The 21,661-nt window shown below is 39.3% G+C and overlaps 1 protein-coding gene across 1 annotated transcript in view; it reads right to left on the bottom strand.

Moving 5' to 3' along the window:
• LOC132820806 (immunoglobulin-like domain-containing receptor 1) overlaps positions 1-20,377 on the bottom strand; it is a 46,079-nt gene extending 25,702 nt beyond the window's left edge. The window contains exon 1 of the mRNA XM_060833120.1: positions 20,162-20,377. Coding sequence (XP_060689103.1) covers positions 20,162-20,207 — 46 coding nt within the window. The 5' untranslated portion in view covers positions 20,208-20,377. The remainder of the gene's footprint in view (positions 1-20,161) is intronic.
• Between the last annotated feature and the right edge of the window lie 1,284 nt (positions 20,378-21,661).

The following is a 21,661-nucleotide window of genomic DNA, read 5'->3' as shown; positions in this document are numbered from 1 at the left end:
ATAAATTGTGGGTTATTAATAGCCCACAAAAAAGATGATGCAATCAAAATTTGCAAAATACAATATGCAGTTGAATTCTGAATTTTCATATTTCAAATTAATAAAATATGGTGCAGAAGTAGTAAATGGTGTATAGTATTACAAGACAAACAAATTTCAAAGCTCAGAAAACATTTGATCAATGCTAACGCTTTGACTTCTTGTGGTGACAGTGTTATCTGAACCTTGATTTATTTGTAGCCTTAAATCAGGCACTCCTAGACACCAGCTCTTCTAGATTATTTATTCTGTTTCAGTAGTATCAAGTGTAAACAAATAAACCTTCCATTCATTGCTGGGAAATCAGCATATAAATGTATGAAAGAAAGCCAAGGACCTTCTGTGTACCAATGAGTATGGAGGTTAATCACAACACCACTGCTTAGTTACTACTGTTCTTTCATCAGTGAGCTAAATAAAATATTACAGTTCAAGAGCTTTAGTACAAATTAGCATATTCAATGTGCTAAGCGCATTCAAATTAGATTTTTCAAAATATTCAAAACTGAACTTGTAACGATTGAGCTTTAACAAAACATTTCAGGACTATTCCTGTGTCAGTCAGTAATTACACAAGCATGGCAAAGATTATATGTTGCAATAATGAGAAAAATGACTGTATTAAAAAAAGGTCATTGGTGAGGAAGAAAACCTTTTTAAATTGGAGGTAGTGATTTTTAGAAAAAAAAGAGTTAGGAATATCCGAAACAAACCATCGTTGAAACTGAGTCCATGATTGTTTTTCCTCTTTATAAGAAATTAAGTTTGTTTTTCAAATTGCATAGGAACCAATCCAAACAGGCAGTCTACCCTTAAGAAGTTTAACATCTGACATTCTGGTGTAAACTGCTCAGTACAATGGAGTCAGCATTGTTTTCAGTAATATTAGTAAGCACAAGATCCAACAGTGAGCAGGTCTATGATATCACAGCAACATAAATTACTGATATTATTATCAAACTTCAACATCTCCAGAGGTGGTGCGAGTGAGTGCCTTTGACAGCAGTGTGTATAGCATCAAGAAACTCTAACAAAACTGGAATGGAACTGGTGGGGTTGCAGGGATGAGGAGAGACTTTCTACTAGATGGAGTTAGTATGAAGAAAGATGATTTGTGGTTGCTGAAGGACAATGATCTCAGCTTCAGAATATCTCTGTAGGAGTTCCTCAGAATGGTGTTTTAGACCCCAACCATCTTCAGCTTCTTCATCAGTAACCTCCCCTCCATCATAAGGTCAGTGGTGGGGATGATTGCACAATGTTCAGCACCATGCCCATCTACATCAAGCACTATAAGGCATCCTGGTTTGTGGCGACTAAGGTTTGTGTCATACAAATCTAAAGGTGTGCAGAGCAGGTGAATTGGCCTTGCTAAATTGCCCAGTGTGTTAGGTGCATTAGTCAGAGGGAAATGGGTCTGGGTGGGTTACTCTTTGGAGGGTCAGTGTGGACTTGTTGAGCCGAAGGGCCTGTTTTCACACTGTAGGGAATCTAATCTAATCTATCTCATCAGCATAGTCTTTGTTATATATGACACAAGTTAACATATAAAGTAGCACTCATAGTACAATGGCTGTGGTGTATGACCCAAGAAGTCATACCACAAGATAACACATGTGTTAGAAACTAATATTAAAAGCCAAAACAGGAATGGTGAAGCAGAATGGAGCAATTAATTTAGAACCCCAATATTAATTCAAGGTACACATTCAGTACCGGAGCAGTGATGTAGTGTGCTCTTGATCATTTTAATCCCTTGACCTCACTTGCAGTTGCAAGGATAATCCCCTGTTTAAACAACCCAGAAAGAAGAATCCTGAATCCTGGGTTATGAAGAAGGCCAGTGGACTTGAATTGTTAACTCTGTCCCACAGATAGTGCCAGACCTGCTGATTTTGTGTGTATTGAGACTCCTACCACTATTTTGAATACTCAATACCCAACTCTAGTTGGACAGGGTTGGTGGGGGCAAGTAAGAATCAAAGTAATAAAACCTGAATTGATGAGTCTGGTTGCATCATTCCTTGAATTGGTGTAAGGTTTTTAAATGCAACATGCACCATGTCTTAAGTCACTGCTGTCGAGATTAGGGAACAGCAAAAAGTTTGTAAGATAATTATGGTGCATTGGGTAAACAGTATAGATGGGTTTTAAAAAAAGAGAACACAACAATTTCATGAAACCAAGAAGTATTATTAGTTCATTGCCCTTAAAGGGTTAACAAAAACTATTGAGTTTCACATGAAACTCAAGTGTGATCGGAATGCAACAATTTGTTTTTGCACAACCAACATAGTTTGGCTTCGGGCCACCCTTGCTGTAATACAGTTTTACTCCATCTCGAGCTAGTTAACAATTATCCACAATAAATGCTTGGTGCAGTTTTATATTTCAGGATTGCTGCTAAGAGACAGCACACAGTGTGACAACCTTTGACAGTTTCAAACGACTTTACAGACCAATAAATTGCTCACAAACTTACCATCAATTGATATGCTGACTGTAATGTAACCAGTGGATTAATTAGAAAACCATAGAAATACTCTGATCTATATTTAAAAATCTGCAGAGTTAAGAGCTATATAAAGGACAAAATGCAAATTGAGTACAGATCATGGAGGTCATGACAGACTTTGTTCTAGAGGTCCTACTAAATCAAGTTTTAGCTCATTGATTCCAATAGGATTAGACCAGAAGACCCCAAGATAAGACCAGAATTAGGTCATTTGGTCCATCAAGTCTGCTCAACCATTTAATCATGTTGACATGTTTCTTAACTGCTTTCACCCCATAATCCTAGATCTCCTCCCTAATGAAGAACCTTTAATTTAAACACACTCAATGACTTTAAAACTTAGTTTTAAAGAGTCACCCCTTCAGTCTGAAGATGCGCCCTCAAATCAAAGTCCCTGCTACAAGGGGAAACATCTTCACCATGTCCAATCGACACAGGCCTCTCAGTATTCTAAGTTTCAATGAAGTTCCCCTTCCATCCATCTAAACTCCACTGAATACAAACCCAGAATCCTCAACTGCTCCTTGTACTACAAACTCTTCATCCTGGGACCATTCTTGTAAACCTCTTTTGGACATCCTCCGATGCCAACGCATCCTTCTTTGGATACAGGATACAAAACTGCTCACAATATTCCAAATGTAATCTGATCAGAGCCTTATACAGCCTTGGCAGTACATTTCTGCTCTTGTATTCTAGCCCTCTTGAAATGAATGCTAACATTGCACTTACCTTCCTAACTGCTAAATGAATTTGCATGTTAACTTTAAGAGAATCCTGAAATGGAACTCCTAAGTCCCTCTGTGCTTCAGATTTCATAAACCTTTCCCAGTTTAGAAAGTAATCCATGCCTCTATTCTTCCCACCAGAAGGTGCATCACTTCTTGCTTAACCACATACTGCATTCCATCTGCCACTTCTTTGCCCACTCTCCTAGCCAGTCCAAGTCTCTATGCAACCTCCACGCTTCTTCAACACTAGCTGCCCCTCCACCTAGTTGGTAGGCTCACACACCCAGGTCTCAGAATCAAATCTGGGTGACAGTAGGGCCTTTACAATTTGTTACAACACCCTGAAATGGGAAGACAGGGCAAAACTGAAGGCACTTCAATACTTGCAGTTCTAGGTTTTATTAACCACATCAAAAAGTATTTGTGGACGGACTGAGGATGAGCAGAATCAGACTAACAATTATTTTGTTACTTACTAGTAGGCATCTGAAAACAGGAACCACACTCAAGTGTTAAATAAAGAGAATGCCATAAAAATGGAAACAACTTTGGAGCAGAATGATTTGTTACAGCAAGGCCAGAAGAGAACAGAATTTTGATTTGGAGACAGGTACCACACCTTTAATATTGCAACATCGTGGATTCATGTAGCTGCAACTTCGCTCTCCCTAGATAACCTCATGTGCAAATGTCAGCTCTAAATTTACACTGTAAGCTTAATTTTCTGGAGTTTTTTTTAGAAAGGCAGCAAAATGTTTCATTTTTATACTTTTTTAGATTACTTACAGTATGGAAACAGGCCCTTCGGCCCAACAAGTCCACACCGACCCGCCAAAGCGCAACCCACCCATACCCCTACATTTATCCCTTACCTAACACTACGGGCAATTTTAGCATGGCCAATTCACCTGACCCGCACATCTTTGGATTGTGGGAGGAAACCGGAGCATCCGGAGGAAACCCACGCAGAGAACATGCAAACTCCACACAGTCAGTCACCTGAGGTGGGAATTGAACCAGGGTCTCTGGCGCTGTGAGACAGCAGTGCTAACCACTGTGCCACCGTGTCGCTAACTGAGTAGCTTGATAAACTTCAAAATGCATGACTCCTTCATACATCAGGAAGCTCAGAATATTTCTATCCATCACAAACACAAAAGAAATTTTGAGAGAGGGGTTAAGGAAATTAAAGTCCATGAAGAGAACATGAATTTGTGTGGTTGTCATGTACATTCTGCATTAAAATGGCAGGTTGGAGGGTGGACTTTACATAAAAATATTGTCCATTATGTAAAATGCCTGGAGAACATTTTAATTAATCTACTAACGATACCCTCAGCCAGGCATTCACTACCTCCACATAACTATTCAAATAATTTTCTGGCTGGCTTCCTGTTCTCCATTTTATGTAAACATGTACATTGAAACTCTGCTGGCCTAACCCACTCCTCCCATTCATCTTACACCATTGTGTTCAACTCAGAATGATAGAATCTCTACAGTGTGGAAGCAGGCCACTCAGACTATCAATTTTACATGGACCCTCCGATAAGCATCCCACCCAGACCTACCCCTAAGTCCTATCTGTGTAACCTATATGTCCAGTGGCCAAGCCACCTAACCTACACATCTTTGGACTGTGGGAGCATCCAGAGGAAACCCACACAGACACAGGGAGAATGTGCAAATCCACACGCAGTCACCTGAGGGTAGAATTGAACACGGATCCCTGGCACTGTGAGATAGCCATGCTAACTACTGAACCACTGTGCCGCCAATTTGGATTGCCTCCTGGTCCACCTTCCTTCTTTTTTAAGAACTTCTCAGCCTCATGGTTAAATTCCTTCAGGGGCAACCTCTAGAACCCACTCTAGCCACACAACTATCCAGTAATTCTTCAACTCTCCAAATCTAGATTCATATCACCCCACTCCCATTCTTCTGCATCAATGGCCATGCCATCAGCTAAAGTCTTGTGGTATGAAAATCACCCCAAGAAGTCTCTTATTCACTCTCTTTCTTTACTGAAATCTCTACCCATTTAAAACATCTCACTTTGAGCAAACCTTTAGTTATCAGCAATATTATTTTGTTTTTCTTATAGTCAATGCTTGCTGGGACATTTTGGGGCTGTTCTCCTGTATTTAAAAAAAGTGCTTCATATACACCAGATAAAAATAACAATTGAATAGTACAATTCCTTTAGCACCATCTAAAACTTGAAATGTTTTCAGATAGATTTTTTTTAATTTAACCAATTGTTCTAATCAACTTGTTCAGAGATGTTGTTACACACATCTGGAGCAGGTGGGACTTTAACCTGGGCATCCTAGTCCCAGGAAATGGGACACTACCTCTGTGCCACACAACGGGCCCTAAATATTAGGCTGATCATTTACTAGAGCCATAGGCACGATTGGGATTTGGACCCAGGAACAACATGTTTACAAGGCAAGTACTTAAACTAAGCCACTGCACCACTTTCAAATAATTATAAATAAATATTTAACTCAAGTTTGTTTCAACAATTTGTACACAACAGGAAATACATTTAAAAAGTGTTCTTAGGGTATGGGTTATGCTGCTAAATCTGCAATTTTATTTCCCATCTCTAGATGCCTTGCAGGCATTACCAGTGGGTAGAACTGCTGTGGTCCTTGTACTGATGTTCTCCATGATGCTGAAGTGCGAAGAATTCCAGGACTTTGACCGATGAATAGTAAGGTTACAGTAATGTGTGTCAAATCCAAGATGGTGTGATTGGAATTGACAGTGTCCACATGAAGTCCCTACTTTTATATTTGTTCTGCAAGTTTGGTGAGTGAGTTACTGCAGTACATCTAGTAGATTGGACATATTGCAGCCATGGCGATAGATTGGGTAAATGTGGATCATCTTGCCTGCAAAATTCAGGATTAAATGACAGCTTTTCAACTGAAGTCTAATCCAGAATTATAAAGCTTTTTGTAGCCTGCATCCCCAACTCTCATTTGTGGGTTGACAGAGAAGAAAAACAGCTTGGAAATCCAGGCTTCCTTCCAAAAGAATCAACTTATCAGAATTCTGGCCACCATATTAAAAAGAAATTTATTTTAAAATCCAGAATCAGAAAGTAAAATGATTTTTGATAAAAATAATTACCTATGCGACAATCACTGCAATTTGTAGCAATCCATCTGTTTGAGGAACTTTTTGGGATATGATGGATATACAATAACAATGCAGCTTGGCTCAACAACTAGCAATTTTACATCTGGAGTCAAAGTTGTACATTCAATAACCCAACCTAACATGTAAACCATTGCAATAGAGAAACAACAGTTTAATGCAAAAGTCCCTTATTGTTCAGATGGGCATAAAATATCCAATTAAAATTCAATTTGATTAAACAATCGTAATTTATTCCATTGCATGTTATTGTTTTCTTCTGACAACACTATCTGACATATTTTACTAGATAAAAACAAAATTAACTTTGAAGTGATTGGAAAGTTAGTTATGGTGGCTCAGTGGTTAGCAGTGCTGCATCACAGCACCAGGGTCCCCAGTTCAATCCCAGCTTCAGGCGACAGTCTGTGTGGAGTTTGCATGTTCTTCCTGTGTCTGTGTGGGTTTCCTCCCGCAGGCCAGGTGAATTGGCCATGCTAAATTGCCCATATTGTTAGGTACATTAGTAGGAGGGTTACCCTTCGGAGGGTTGGTGTGGACTTATTGGGCTGAAGAGCCTGTTTCCACACTGCAGGGAATCTAATCTGATCAATATGTAAACCAAAATGAGAAAATATACTGGAATTGCCCTTCTCTGCAAATCCTTCTCTTTTCTAAAAAAGTGATCGATTATTTTGGGCTCTTGGTCTAAAGGCACAATCAGTATTCTAACAGTGTCCCTTGACTATTCATTTTACTGGAGCCTAGACACTGAATTTTAATTATGCAATTTAATTATGAAAGATGGAAATCATAGACTAGACAAAAAACATGCACAAATTCATTTTCAAATGTGTGTAACCAAATAGGCATCAAAATTAGCCTTACAGATAACATTTTCACCCAGCCAATCTCAATGGTTCTTGTATTTAATACTTAAAGTCAGATACCACAACATCCTTAAAACGTTTCCTGGGAGTTTCATGGTTTCTGTGGCACAAAGCATAACACAATACCTCTCAAAGACATCAACTGTCTTGCTAGACCTGAAGGCTGCTGTAACAGATTGTGTGATTTTAGTTTATTTCCTTTCCCTCAAGATGGTTTTGAATACCTCCAATGCATATTAAATATGCAACTTGCGTCCGATCACAGAACCTCCACAGTGTGGAAGCAGGCCGATGAAGCCTACACCAATCCTCTGAAGAGCATCCCACCCACACCCAGCCCCAAACCTATCCCTGTAATCCTGCATTTTCCCGTGGCTAATCCACCTGACCTACAATATGGGCAATTTAGCATGGCTAATCTACATAATGTATAAATCTTTGGAATTTTCCTTAAAGTGAAACCAATCATATTAATGATAAATTCAAGTTGAATTATATTGAAAATTGAAAATTTATGAAATAAAAAGGGAAAGCAATAACATTGATATGAAATTGGGTGACAGGAAACCAAAAGCACTGGAAATATTGGATGTTTCTGGATTTAAGATTTGTAGCAGTTCCTCAGGGGTCAGTATTGTAATCATTGCTCTTCCTGATACATATTGATGATATAGATGGATCTGTCTCAATGACTCTGACTCTAACGAATCCATGCCAACCATGTTCCTAACTTAAACTAGTCCCACTTGCCTGTGTTTGACCTATATCCTTCAAATGTTTCCTATCTATGAACATATTGAAATATCTTTTAAACATTGTAACTGTACTTGCATCCACCACTTCCTCTGGCAGCTCATTCCACACATGAATCAGAGAGAGGGTAAGTTGCCTCTCTGGTCCCTTTTAAATCTTTCACCCCTCAGTTTAAAAATATGCTCCCTCATTTTGACCACCTGAACCTAAGGAAAAGACCCTTGCTATTCATCTTCTTTTTGCCCCTCATGATTGTACAAACCTCTAGAGATAGGCGACCCCTCAACCTCCTATGCTCAATTAAAACAATTAACCCAATTATCTGATTAACTAATTGCTACATTAATACCCTCTCTTCAGTAAACTTTAATTAAAGATACACAAACAATCCTTCAACATTCTACATCTCATTTTATAATACACCAATAACACTTACTTTCATATTACATCTGAATAAGGGTGGCATTTCCAATTCTTTCAAGATTCCCAGCTCTTTCTGAACGGTATCCTCAATCAACTTGCCTTCTAGTTTGTTTACACCACTGCAACTTCTCAATCACAACACTGTTTCTAGTGTATTTTCAGCCTGTTCTGAAGTCCATATTATCATCAAACCATGATTTATACTCACCCTCCCATCCTAGCCCATTCTGGATGGCTGCAACATACCCCACTTCTGTGATCAGAATTCCTTTTACAAATTTGTGATCTTTTCCTTGGGCCACATTCACTTTCGGATTCATTTTTAGAATTTCAATGGCATTTTCTGAGCTTCCACATCTTCACTTCAGTTTACGAACCCATGGAATTTACCTTCTGTCCCTTTCCTTTCATATTTAGCCAATGTTTGTATTTGGTATTCGTTTTCTCTGCTCTCTCTATATTAGTGGAAGTCCTCCATTCACTGGCATGTATGTTACTTTGGTGCCTACTTTCAGTTTTTGTCCTCAGTAACAATTGTCCATGTTCAGTCAGCCCTCTATCTTCCATATTCTGATCCCCAAAGTGTCCAACATGAACATGTGAAGATTATGGTGCCTCATCACTTTCTATGGCTTGTTCATATTCTGCAAGTGTGTAATTAATGTCAATTAACCTAGAGGAATACAGTTTGGTTGCCATGCTGTAAAATTGTTTTTCACCACTATCATACCTAGACATTCTGCACTACTCTTTTGAAATACACCATGTCTCACAGATTGAAATTTATTTCTGTTAACCTTGCACATTTTCTAAACCTTGATCTCAGTGGTGGCCTTTTATCCATACATAGGTGATTGAAGTGCTCAGTAAAAAAGTGGAGCTAAATTGTGGTCACTTTCCAGGCCAGGGGATGATCACTCATTACCAAAGGAAGTTTTGGATTTCTCCCAAAAACCAATTGATATGGACTGCAGCCTACAACAATTTGCACAGAGCTCTTCACATTGCCAGTGCCAAAGCAGATGTCAATTTACATCGTGATCATTGTTTATCAGCATTTTAGGAAACATCGCATCTGTTTTCATGGTTCTTTCATTTGCTTTATAACGAAAGCTTTTCGACTGTTTTTTGCATTACCACAATGTTCATATTTTCACACATCTTCCTAAGTTCATGAGTAGTAAATCTTCTTCCATAGCCAGTTACGGATTTAGCTGGTGTTCACTGTCCAGTTCGTAACCATTCCTCCATTAACCTGTTTGCTATATTCTCTGTACTATACATTGTTGCTGACAAGCTAAATCTAGTTGTTGTGTCTAAGTGCAAGATGGGTTTCTTTCTCCACTTATGCAATAAAAACCATTGCTACGATGTAAAGACTCTTGTCAATGGGCTGTTGTCTTTTTTATGTAGCATATGTTATTTTATTGTTGATTTGTTCTGTAAAGTATCATGTACTCATCACCTCTTATTCCTGCATCCTAAGATTTTTATCCTAGGAGAAAAGGAATGGGTAAACTCTTTTTCCCTCAAAATTTCTTTCCCCATACCAACAATACCTGCTCCACCACAAGAAATCATGTCTTTTCTTTTCTGAAGTTATTTCAGTATGTCATCCTGAAACAGTAGAACTCTAAAATTCAATAGCCTTACTTTACTCATTATTTAAAGAATACAGGTAACATTTTAACCTTTCCACTCCACACACTTTGATGTGCATCCACTATCCAATGACACAATTGCATGAATTGGTAACCAAAGCATTCATTACTGGGCTTCTTGTAATTCCTACTATTTCTGCTGCCTAACCAGTACCACCAGTTTCTCCATCTGTGTCACATATAACTTTGAAAACCCGACTGTGAATTGGTTTAAGTTGAACATGTTATTGAGTCAAATCTAAAACAGCTGTTGTCTATAGCCTAACCTTTGGGGCAGCACGGTGGCTCAGTGGTTAGCACTACTGCGTCAGGGTCCCAGGTTTGATTCTCCCAGTGTCTGCGTGGGTTTCCTCTGGGTGCTCTGGTTTCCTTCCACCATCCAAAGATGTGCAGGCCAGGTGAATTGGCCATGCTAAATTGCCCCGTAGTATTAGGTGCATTAGAGGGAAATGGGTCTGGGAGGGTTGGTGTGGACTTGTTGAGCCGAAGAGGCTGTTTCCACACTGTAAGGAATCTAATCTAATCCTTGTCTGTTACAACTGCCAGAAGTATCTCCCTCCTCGTTGCTTCAACAAGTTTTATTTTCCTTTCATATTGAGGTTTTTGGCCTGTACCTCAGTGGTACTGCATTGCCATTACCACTGAATCTTCCAGTGCATTACTGCTAAGTGTCCATTTGAGCCATTGAGTCTGCAGAGGTTTAATGCTTTCCTGAACACAACAGATAAGAAAAAATAAATTCCCATTGTTGCAAGGATTGAGAACATGGGACACAGATTTAAGCTAATTGCCAGAAATATCCAACCAGATACTAGGAGAAATATTTTCATGCAATTGGTGGTTAGAATGTAGAAAGCACTACATGAAAACAAGTGCAGGCAAATTTGACTAAGGCATTTGGAAAAGGAATTGGGCAAGGCCCTCTTATGACAGTAATAGTGTCCCTACTCCTTCATCAAGAGGGCTGAGTTCAAGTTCCACCTGCTCCGGAGGTGTGTAGTAGCATCCCTGAACAGGCTGATTAGAAAAATAGGTTAAACAAAAAAAAATCAAATTTCAAAAGAGAATTGGCTTATTATCGGAAGAACAAACAAACATGCAGGTTTATGGGGAGAAGGCAGAGGAGTAGTAGTCAGTATCCATTCAGAAAACCATGCAGAGAAAATGAGTCAAATGACCTCCTTCTGTGTGCAATAACTCTATGATACCGTGAAGTAAATGTAAAATAATTAGTTTGAATTTACTATTATTAATCCTTGTTATATGGGAACTAGTACATTTTATTTGCTGAATATAGAAGACAGCTTAGACCCCCTACTTTCCCCCCGAAATAGGAAAGAAATTGCTTTCCAGCTTTTTAAACAGAATGCGTGCTACACGAAGGGTAACATCCACTGCAATACATTAGGCTTTCATTCTAAAACTCTCTGTCCTCTTAAAAAAAAACTTGCAGCCTTTTTCAAAAAGTCTGTTGCCACAGCTGTCAGTCTATTGCTTGTAACACTGCCATTTATTTCCTCTCGAGGGTTTCAAAGTTCATATTCCAGAAATTCTCAATTCCTCAAAATGAGAGTTCTTCTATTGTTATCACAGGAAAACCTGCTACTGAAAGATTTGGCTTGTAACATCTTAGAAAAACACCACCGAGCAAGAAAGTGTCAAAAAAATTGATACAATATTGAAGCCATAATTGAATCTGTTTCATACTTAATGGCAATTTCTAAAGCATAAAAGGAAATCATAATCTAATGAAAAGCATCTGCAAAACTAAATACAAAATACTAACTCCAACAACTCTGCCATTTAAAAATAAAGATGTAATGGAAGGTGTGTTTTTTTTAAATTCTAATGAGGTGTTAATTAAGTCCCAACCCAGACTATCTAAAATTGCATATATCATGGTTTCATCCATAGAGTATGTGTAATTTCACGTTGTTTAATTTCTAGTAGAATGACACAAAACAACACAATGTGAACGGAAGATTACAATTAATGTTTCCCCAAAAAAAGGATGTTAAAAATGCCTTCAAACCAAAATCAGTTCTTGACTTCTATTGCCAAGATTTTAAAAGGTATATTTTATGATACTCCAAATCAGGAAGCAGCCTGAATTGTTTAGTTGATTAAACAAAAGCAGCAGTGTGTGAGAGGGCATTGCAATAGTTTATCCCACAGTATGGTGAAACAACAGAAATGAGGTCAGACACAAATCTAACTCCAAACGTTTCTCTCTTTGTTTGTTCGCTCAACTCATCTTTTCATCTACAGAACAGACAACTTGCAGAGATTTAGCCTCCTTAACATTGTAAAACTTCAAGGTACTTCTCAGAAGTATCGAGCAAACAAAATATGACACCAAGCCATGCACTTTGGGGAATGATCAGAAGCTTGACAAAGAGATAGGTTTTAAGGAATATCTTTTATTATATTTCCACTATATAAGAATGTGAGAAAGACAGGGCAGGCCAAAGGTGATGTAAATAAAAATTGTGAGACACAGAGGTCTTGGCAAACCTGGAGGGGGCTGAAGCCACAAAGGGGTTCAAAAATCAAGGGTGACTGTTTCAAAACTTAGCTGTTGCTTTAAATTAAAAAGGAAAGGAGGAATAAATAATTTATTTGACAAAGTAATCTGAAATTTTGATAAGAGTTTGGAGAATTATCAGTGTCTTAAACTGATATTTAGGATTTGCGACTTTGGAGAAGGTTTGTATCACAAGTACAAGGTTTGTTCTGGATGTAAGCTTGCTCGCTGATGCTTGGTGTGCATATATTTTAAAACAGCAGAGATCTTATCATCTGCAGCAAGCCCCATGTTGACTTTAGAATAAACAATAGCATTCTACCAGCCTGATACACCACAATTTTATAAGTGGGCCTCATCACACAACAAATGAACATGATGGTACATTGTCCAAATCACGAATTGTTTAAGATAGGAAGATAAGAATATTAATATGATAGGGAAAAAATAAACTAGTCCACTAAGATAACCCATACTATCACGTGTCAATTGTACTATAATCCAAAATCTCCCATTCACCACAGCCAAGTACAATATTTAGATATGATATCAAAGTAAAACTGTGTGACACTTGCACAGAAATGTGTAATGTTACTGTGAAAGAATAATGTTCAAATGGAACACAAAGTAAGGACTAACTCCACACTCACTTGCCAAATCACTGAAATGATCAAATATGCAAAAATAAGAGAATTATAGACACCATACTTGAATAGGTCTCATGAAAGAATGTTATATTTTGCTGATTTTTGTAAATTTCAGCACTTCATTGTCCTTTTATGCTGCCAGTTTTAATATTTTGAATGGTGGAGAATGGCAATAGTATGCTATCCAACAGTATGTTAACACTTGATATTTCCTAGGATACATAATGTAGCAATTGCTTGCAATGCTGTCATGCCATATGTACATTCCACAGTTTTTTTAATCAGGATCAGAGACAGAAGAAAGAGGAATCCATCTGACATCACAACATCTTAAATATAGTACATTGAACAAAATATTTTTTGGAAGTGTAGTCACTGTTGGAATGCAAGTAATGTCAAGAGCCAATTGATGCATAGCTAGATTGCACAATGAATCAGTAATAAGCTAATTACCAGATAGTTAGTTGGCATCAGTTGTGGGATAAATATTAGCTAGAACACCCAAGGAACTCCTCAGCACTGCTTTAAATAGCATGTCACTCAGTCAAGTTAATTCAAGACGTGGGTTTGTAAGGCAGCTGTTAAAAAGGAAGAGATGGATGCATAATAGTTTTGAGAGCAAAACACTATGGTTAGGTCCTGGGCTCTTGTGACAGGGATGGGGGAAGCTCACCACCTCTGGATAAAGAAATATCACATTTCAGTGCTAAATGATCTATCCTGTATTCTTAAACCGAGAGTTGAAAAATGTGGTGCTAGAAAAATACAGCAGGCTAAGATAATGACCTGGAGGGTGCAGTGAAAGAGGGGCTCACTGAGATCCTTGTGGAGGGAGGAGGAACACAGTTGGATATATGAATCACAGTTTTTTGTTAAACTGTGATCCATAGTCAGTGCAACATTATTCCTAAGTTTACCCTGTTAGTCCTATTAGAATGCCATACATTTCTATGCTGTCCCCGCCTGCTCTTCTAAACTTCAGTGAATATAGCCTTAATTGATTTAGTCTCTTTATATGTCAGTCCTGCCCTTCATCTGGTAAATCGTTATTGTATTTCCTCCATAATCAGAACATCCCTCCTCAGATAAATGGGACTAAAACTACACATGATACTGCAGGTGTGGTCTCATCAAGGTCATTGCGACAAGATATTCCTGCTCCTTTGCTCAAACATCATTTCATTGATTGTAAAGGGAAGAGTCTAGATTAGAGTGGTGCTGGAAAAGCACAGCAGTTCAGGTAGCATCCGAGGAGCAGGAAAATCAGGAAAATGTAAAAGGGAAGAGGGAATGGCAAATGCACTTGAGTGGATGGTGACAAATCAAAGTTATAGAAAATCCTTGAGTAATGTGCACTACACATATTCAAAGCCAAAAGACCAAGCACTGTGGCTCAATGGTTAGCACTACTGCCTCATAGCACCAAGGTCCCAGGTTCGATTCCAGCCTCAGGTCACTGTCTGCATGGAGTTTGCACATTCTGCCCGTGTCTGCACAGGTTTCCTCTGAGTGCTCCGGTTTCCTCCCGCAGGCCAGGTGAATTGGCCATAGTAAATTGCCCATAGTGTTAGGTGCATTAGTCAGAGAGAAACGGGTCTGGGTGGGTTACTCTTTGGTGGACTGGTTGGGCCGAAGGGCCTGTTTCCACACTGTAGAGAATCTAATCTGCACTTATTGGAGGAAATGCTGACTGGTTTATGGCTACTAAAAGGTGGGATTATTTTTATTCTTCAGCATGATCCTAATAGTAACTAGTTTTGCTGGAGGAAATAATGCCTTATAGTCTTATTATTCAGGTCTGGCGAGAGCGTATTCATCTGGTAAACCATTATTGTACATTCACATACCTTCAGTTTACACTGTTTAGACACGAGCAGAGTGCAAATGGAAGAACCATCAGAATGGAACAAGCAAGGATTATAATCTCAGACAATATCAGATGAGCAGGTGAGAGATTATTTGCACAGTTTAGTAAAAACAATAATATCATGATTAAACTAGGAACAAAGACTAGACATCTGGGAGTTGAAAAAGTCATTGTCAGTGCCTCAAAAGAGCAGTTTGTCCTCAGAGTGGACAAAAAAGAAAGCAGAATTAGAAAGTGGTCAGGCAATGAAGAAACACAGGAATAATTAGTGGTTGTTAATATCCAGGATTTCAAGTGAAAAACAATCAATCAATCAATCAATCATGTGAAAGGCAAAGTCAAAGGATCATCTATAAATTTGGGTAGAACTGTTTACATGGACAGAGAAGATCAGGGTGGATTGGAAGGCATGAAATTAAGGCAAAATGAGTTCATCAAAAAAGTTGCCCAGTTTAGTGGTTGAGGAAGAAAGTGGGGAGAAATATGAAGTGGAACTTGAAAGGTAGGGGAGAAAAGTGATTAAAGATGAAGTATAAAGGATTAGGGGAAAAAAAAAGGTGAGGTGCCTGAAGGAAAAGATGCCAGAAAAGGAAGGGGTTTGGCACAGTGGTTAGCACTGCTGCCTCACAGCACCAGGGTCCCAGTGTCGATTCCAGCCTCGGGCGACTGTCTGTGCAGAGTTTGTACATTCTCCCCGTGTCTGCGTGGGTTTCCTCCAGGTGCTCTGGTTTCCTCCCATAGTCCAAAGATGTGCCAGTTAGGTGAATTGGCCATGCTAAATTGCCCATCGTGTTAAGTGCATTAGTCAGGGGTAAATGTAGGGGAATGGTCTGGGTGGGTTGCTCTTTGGAGGGTCAGTGTGGACTTGTTGGGCCGAAGGGCCTGTTTCCATTCCATAGGGAATCTAATCTAAAAAAAGACTAAGTGATTTGGTCATTTTGCGACTATGGTAGTTTGGGTGGAGCAGATAGAATCAGGAAGGAACAGGAAGGGGAAAAAAAAATGCATTCGTGAGCCAGGTTTCACTTAGAACCATGACATCAATAACTGAAACTCTTAATATGGCCCTTTACTGCTAAAGCACAATGTATACCAACAGGTAAAATAATTTAAATTCATCATTTCCATCGATGCTGCCTTAACCACTTCCAATATTATTTGAAGCAGAAGTGCATATATACTTTTACTTAAATAGGTTATCAACACTTACACTACAATGCTGGAGCACTGTAATACAATTGTACAGGTAGGAAGATACAAAAGCACCAAATTCAAAATGAACTGCCAGCCTTGCATTGCAGGCACAATGCAAAGCAAGGAACTGCTGCGGATATCAGACAATGCTTGTTGTTTCCAGGACTATTCTGAGATGTAATTGCAATGTGTTGTCGATTGCTTTTCATTACAATCATGATCATGAGAGATGCGCCCTTTTGAAACCAGGCAATGATAGGTTACAGACCCAATAGAAAATTTAGGGGAATATCATCATTGCTATTTATTCAGGGGGAGATTAATAAAATGGCAAATGAGAGAGAGAGAGAGGAAAGTCAATTTACTCTGTAAAAGCATTTCATTTGGGAATGGTTTGTCCACTAAATAATTTGTTCACTTGTAGATCAACATGCAACAAATAATATTTGACAAGAAAAGGTAAAAGGCCAAATCCAATAAGTCACATTGGAGAAAATCCCTTCAGAAGGCAGCAATACTAAACAAGAACACTGCACCTACCCAAAAAGCAGGGGAAAATCTGATCCTAGTTTTACTAAACTTACATTTACTTATCAAAGCAGGTAACAAAATCCAGAAAAACTTCTCAAACTAGTTTTATGGTCTTCACTAAAAGATTTTTTTTAAATTAGAGAGCTTGCAGTTAATAGATGGAAAGGATGATGAGATTTCAATTTTACTGTATAGTGACTGAACTCTATTAGCTAAACACTTTTTGCAGGCAACTTAGATTTTAAATTACACAAAAGTAGAGTTTGATATTAACCAATGGTACCTCTTGTTGCAACCAATCCTGGCTCCCAATGAGTTTGCAATACATTGGACTGACTAGTAAATTTGAAGGACCAGGTGCTTGGATTTGTTTCTGGTGTTTGCTATCCAACACAAACCATACAATCCATCCCACAAGGCTGAATCTCTTATAATCCATAAATCAGAATGCATCTCTTCCACTAGCCTGTGTCCCTCTGACATCACCTGTGTTAGACTGTGAAGCCTAGTGGTCTGTAGTTCTGCTGGCTATGTAAAGCTGCTGTCTGTTATGCAGTGATATTTCCGAAAAGCCTGTGACCTGATCTTCAGAGTGGCTGCAGAGTCATAGAGATGTACAGCACAGAAACAGACCTTTCAGTCCAACTTGTTCAGATAGCCTAAATTAATCTAGTCCCATTTGCCATCACTTGGCCCACATCCCTCTAAATCGTTCTTATTCAGGTACCCATCCAGATGCCTTTGAAATGCTGTAAATGTACCAAGCTCTACCACTTCCTCTGGCAGCTCATTCCATACACGCACCACCTCCTGCATAAAAAAGTTGCCCCTTTAGGTCCCTTTTATATCTTTCCCCTCTCACCCTAAACCTATACCCTTTAGTTTTGAGCTCCCCACCCCAGGGAAAAGACCCTGTCTATTTATCCTATCCATGCCCCTCATGATTTTATAAACCTCTACAAGATCATCCTTCAGTCTCTGATGCTCCAGGGAAAACAGCACCATTCTATTCAGCCTCTCCCTATAGCTCAAACCCTCCAACCCTGGCAATATCCTTGTAAATCTTTTCTGAACCCTTTCAAGTTTCACAAACACCCTTCCAAAGCAGGGAGACCAAAACTGGCTGAACCAACATCTTGTACAGCCACAACATGACTTCCCAACTCCTATATTCAATATTCTGACCAATGAAGGAAAGCATACCAAACACCTTCTCCACGATCTTGTCTACTTGAGACTTCACTTTCAAAGAACTATGAACCTGCACTCCAACATCTCTTTGTTCAGCAACTATCCCCAGGACCTTACTATTAAGTGTACAAGTCCTACCTGGATTTGCCCTTCCAAATGCAGCACCTCATGTTTATCTAAATTAAACTCCATCAGCCACTCCTAAGCTTACCTGATCAAATCCTACTGTACGCTGAGGTAACCTTCTTTGCTGTCCACTATACCTTCAATTTTGGTGTCCAATTTTAGGAAGCTAGGGAATTGGTTGCTGGGCCCCTTGCTGATATGTTTGGATCAACACAAGTCACAGGTGATGTACCAGGAGGTTGACTAAAGTGGTGCCACTGTTTAAGAAAGGTAGTAAGGAAAAGCCAGAGAACTATTGACTGGTGACCTGACATCGATGGTGTTCAAGTTGATGGAGGGAATCCTGAGGGACAGGATTTACATTTTTTTGGAAAGGCAAGAACTGATTAGGGATAGTCAACACAGCTTTGCATGTGGGAAATCACATCTCACTAACTTGACTGAGGTTTTTTGAAGAAGTAACAAACAGGATTGATCATGGTAGAGCAGTGGCCTACATGGACTTCAGTTAGGCGTTCGACAAGGTTTCTCATGGTAGACTGGTTAGCTCACGTGCAATACAGGGACCGCTAGCCATTTGGATACAGAACTGGCTCAAAAGGTAGAAGGTGGTGGTGGTAGAGGGTTACTTTTCACACTGGAGGCCTGTGGCCAGCAGTGTGCCACAAGGATCGGTGTTGGGTCCACTACTTTCTGTCATTTATATAAATGATTTGGATGTGAGCATTGAAGGTATTGTTGCTAGGGAACAATTGTAAATCACACTGGCTTTGTATTGAGGTAGAAATGCTGAATTAGCTATCTTTTACAGGCCAGCTATTTCATCTTGGAACTGAATGGATAGTGAAGCTATAACGTTTTACAACCCAACATCCTCAACACTTTCCTAGGCCTTGGGATTTTCAAGTTCCACTGCCAACACACAAGCACAAATAACTTGTTCTTTCTTTCCAACAAACAATCAAGCCTATTATCCTCAGGCAGACTTCAGAATAGGCACACAATTGTCTTCAGTTTTAGCCTAAATGTGAAAATGCAGTCCCAAAACATTGAACCTCATAATTGTAAGTGCTCAGTGTTAAACAGTGGGGCAGGGAGGGAAAGAAGACACGGGAGCCTATAATTAAAAGTGGCCACTTTTACCTGCCTGTACTTTAGCAAAAAGTGCATGAAATGAATGCTTTGGGGAATGCGATTACGTATTGGAAACTGTTTTAGGAGGAATTACATTCGAACTTTTCCTGCATAAGGCATTGCTTAAATGGATAAACAAGCCAACACGACAGTGCACCTAGGGTGGTAACCGTCTCTGTAATACGTACTAAAGTATAGGAGGAGCAATGAAGAAGGCCAGTCCACTCTGCTCCAACACCTGCCATATTGGACCAGTTCAAGAGACTCCCCGAACCAACAAAAGGAAATAATTTTGTGAAACTATACTCGCATTTATTTTTTTTAAAAGGCAAGAAATTCATTAAGTACTCTTCCAACAGAGAGTGTTTGAGATTTATAACGTCCTTTAGTTTTTGGCTCCAGATTGTAGCATGTCCAGTAAACGCCACACAAACAAATAAATTCTCGAAAGACATCTAGTGAATACAATCAGGGTCAACTTTATCCTCCACTCACACGATGTTAGAATCCTCCTGGGTGCATTTAAAACTGGGACAGTCTCGCTCACTGAGGGCCGATGGTAACCTTTGAATAGTCTCGACATTTAACATTGGATCAATCCCCACTCACCTGTTGTCCGTCCCCAGCAGGCAAACATTATTTCTGAGCTTTGAAACACTGAAGTTACGAGGTTTGCACAACATATTCGTTGGCAGAGAGAACACAATCATACAACATATTTATAGACAAAGGATGTGAATCTTTTCCACACCATCATTCCCAGATAGCCTCCCCATCGCTGTTCCTACCTGTTTGAGTGAGGGAGAAAACAACATAGGCGCCGAGTTTCTTCATTGTTGTTTTCAGTCCCTTCTTTAATTCGTTACCGATTGCTTCACTTTTCCAAAGTCATCACAGGTACAAGGCCTGGCGATTTTAGGGCAGAGTTCCGGTAATAAATGTGGCTGGCAGTTTCTCTGCCCTCCTATTGTGTTTCCCTCATCCCGGTGGAACCGGTTCGTTGTGTTCCGGGACAAGGCTGACTGCTTGCTTGTTTTCACAATAAAAGTCCTTACCCTCCCCACTCGCCAAACAGGTAAGGCACATGACCTCACGGGCAATCCACTTCAAAAAATGTGGCCAAACCAGATATCTTAATAAAAATACACCCGTTGTAACGTGGTTGTTATATAAAACTTATTGGAGGTGAATGTTGCTGGTTAAAAAGTGAGGACAGCAGACTCTGAAGATCAGAATCAAAAAGTGTGGTGCTGGAAAAGCACAGCATCCTGACAAAGGGCTTATGCTCCAAGTGTCGACTCTCCTGCTCCTCGGATGCTGCCTGACCCGCTGTGCTTTTCCAGCACCACACTTTTTGACAACGTTGCTGGTAAGATAAGCATGTATTACACATGCTAAATGGTCAGAGGATGACGTTTGTTTTCTCAATTGACTCTACTGGTTTTGATCTAAGTAAACTGCCCTAGGGTATTTCAGAGGCAGTTGTGTTAAGCCACATGTACATGCCTTTTCATGGGGCTGGAGTTACATATAAACCCAAATGGGCAAGGACAATAGGTTTCCTTCCCTAAAAGGCATGAGTGAACTATAATTAGTTTGAAAAACACAAGTCAAACTTAGAAATGATGGTTTTGGTCCAAACTGGAATTTCACTTTCAGGTGTGCAAGATTCATTCAGTCTGGTCTCAGCAGCTATGTTGGATTTTGTACTAGTCCAGAAATGTTATGGTTACTGTTACAACTTGTATCACATCTTTTAAACATAATGAAATATCTCAATGTGCTTTGTATAACAAAGTGCAACACCAGGCCACATAAGGAGATACAATGTAGTAGGACAAATGATCAAAAGGTTAACCTTTAAGAGATGTTTTAAAGGAGGAAAGTGAGGTAGGGATTCAGAGAGGTGTTAGGGAAATTATTCTAGAGTTTAGAGCCTATGGCCATCAAAGGTGGAGCAATTAAACCGAGGATACACTAGAGATCGGAATGCAAATATAGGTAACTTGAAGGATAGTAGAGGTGGAAAATGGGTGGTGCTATGAATGGATTTGAAAACAAAGATGAGAATTTTAAAATTCGAATTTGCTTGATTGGGAACAAATGCAGATCAAAGAGCACAGGAAAGATTGGGGAATGTACTTGTTGCAAGCTTATGCACAAGTATCAGAATTTTGGGTGTTATCCAAGACCAATCAGGAGTGCATTGGAATGGTTGAATTTTAAAGGTATGAATCAGAGTTTCTGCAGTAGATGAAGTAACACAGGTGGAGTTTAGCAATGTGATG

Source organism: Hemiscyllium ocellatum, chromosome 12 (assembly GCF_020745735.1).
Source record: "Hemiscyllium ocellatum isolate sHemOce1 chromosome 12, sHemOce1.pat.X.cur, whole genome shotgun sequence".
Taxonomy (NCBI): domain Eukaryota; kingdom Metazoa; phylum Chordata; class Chondrichthyes; order Orectolobiformes; family Hemiscylliidae; genus Hemiscyllium; species Hemiscyllium ocellatum.
The sequence above is the reverse complement of the archived record's forward strand: the minus strand, read 5'-3'. Positions and strand labels throughout refer to the sequence as shown.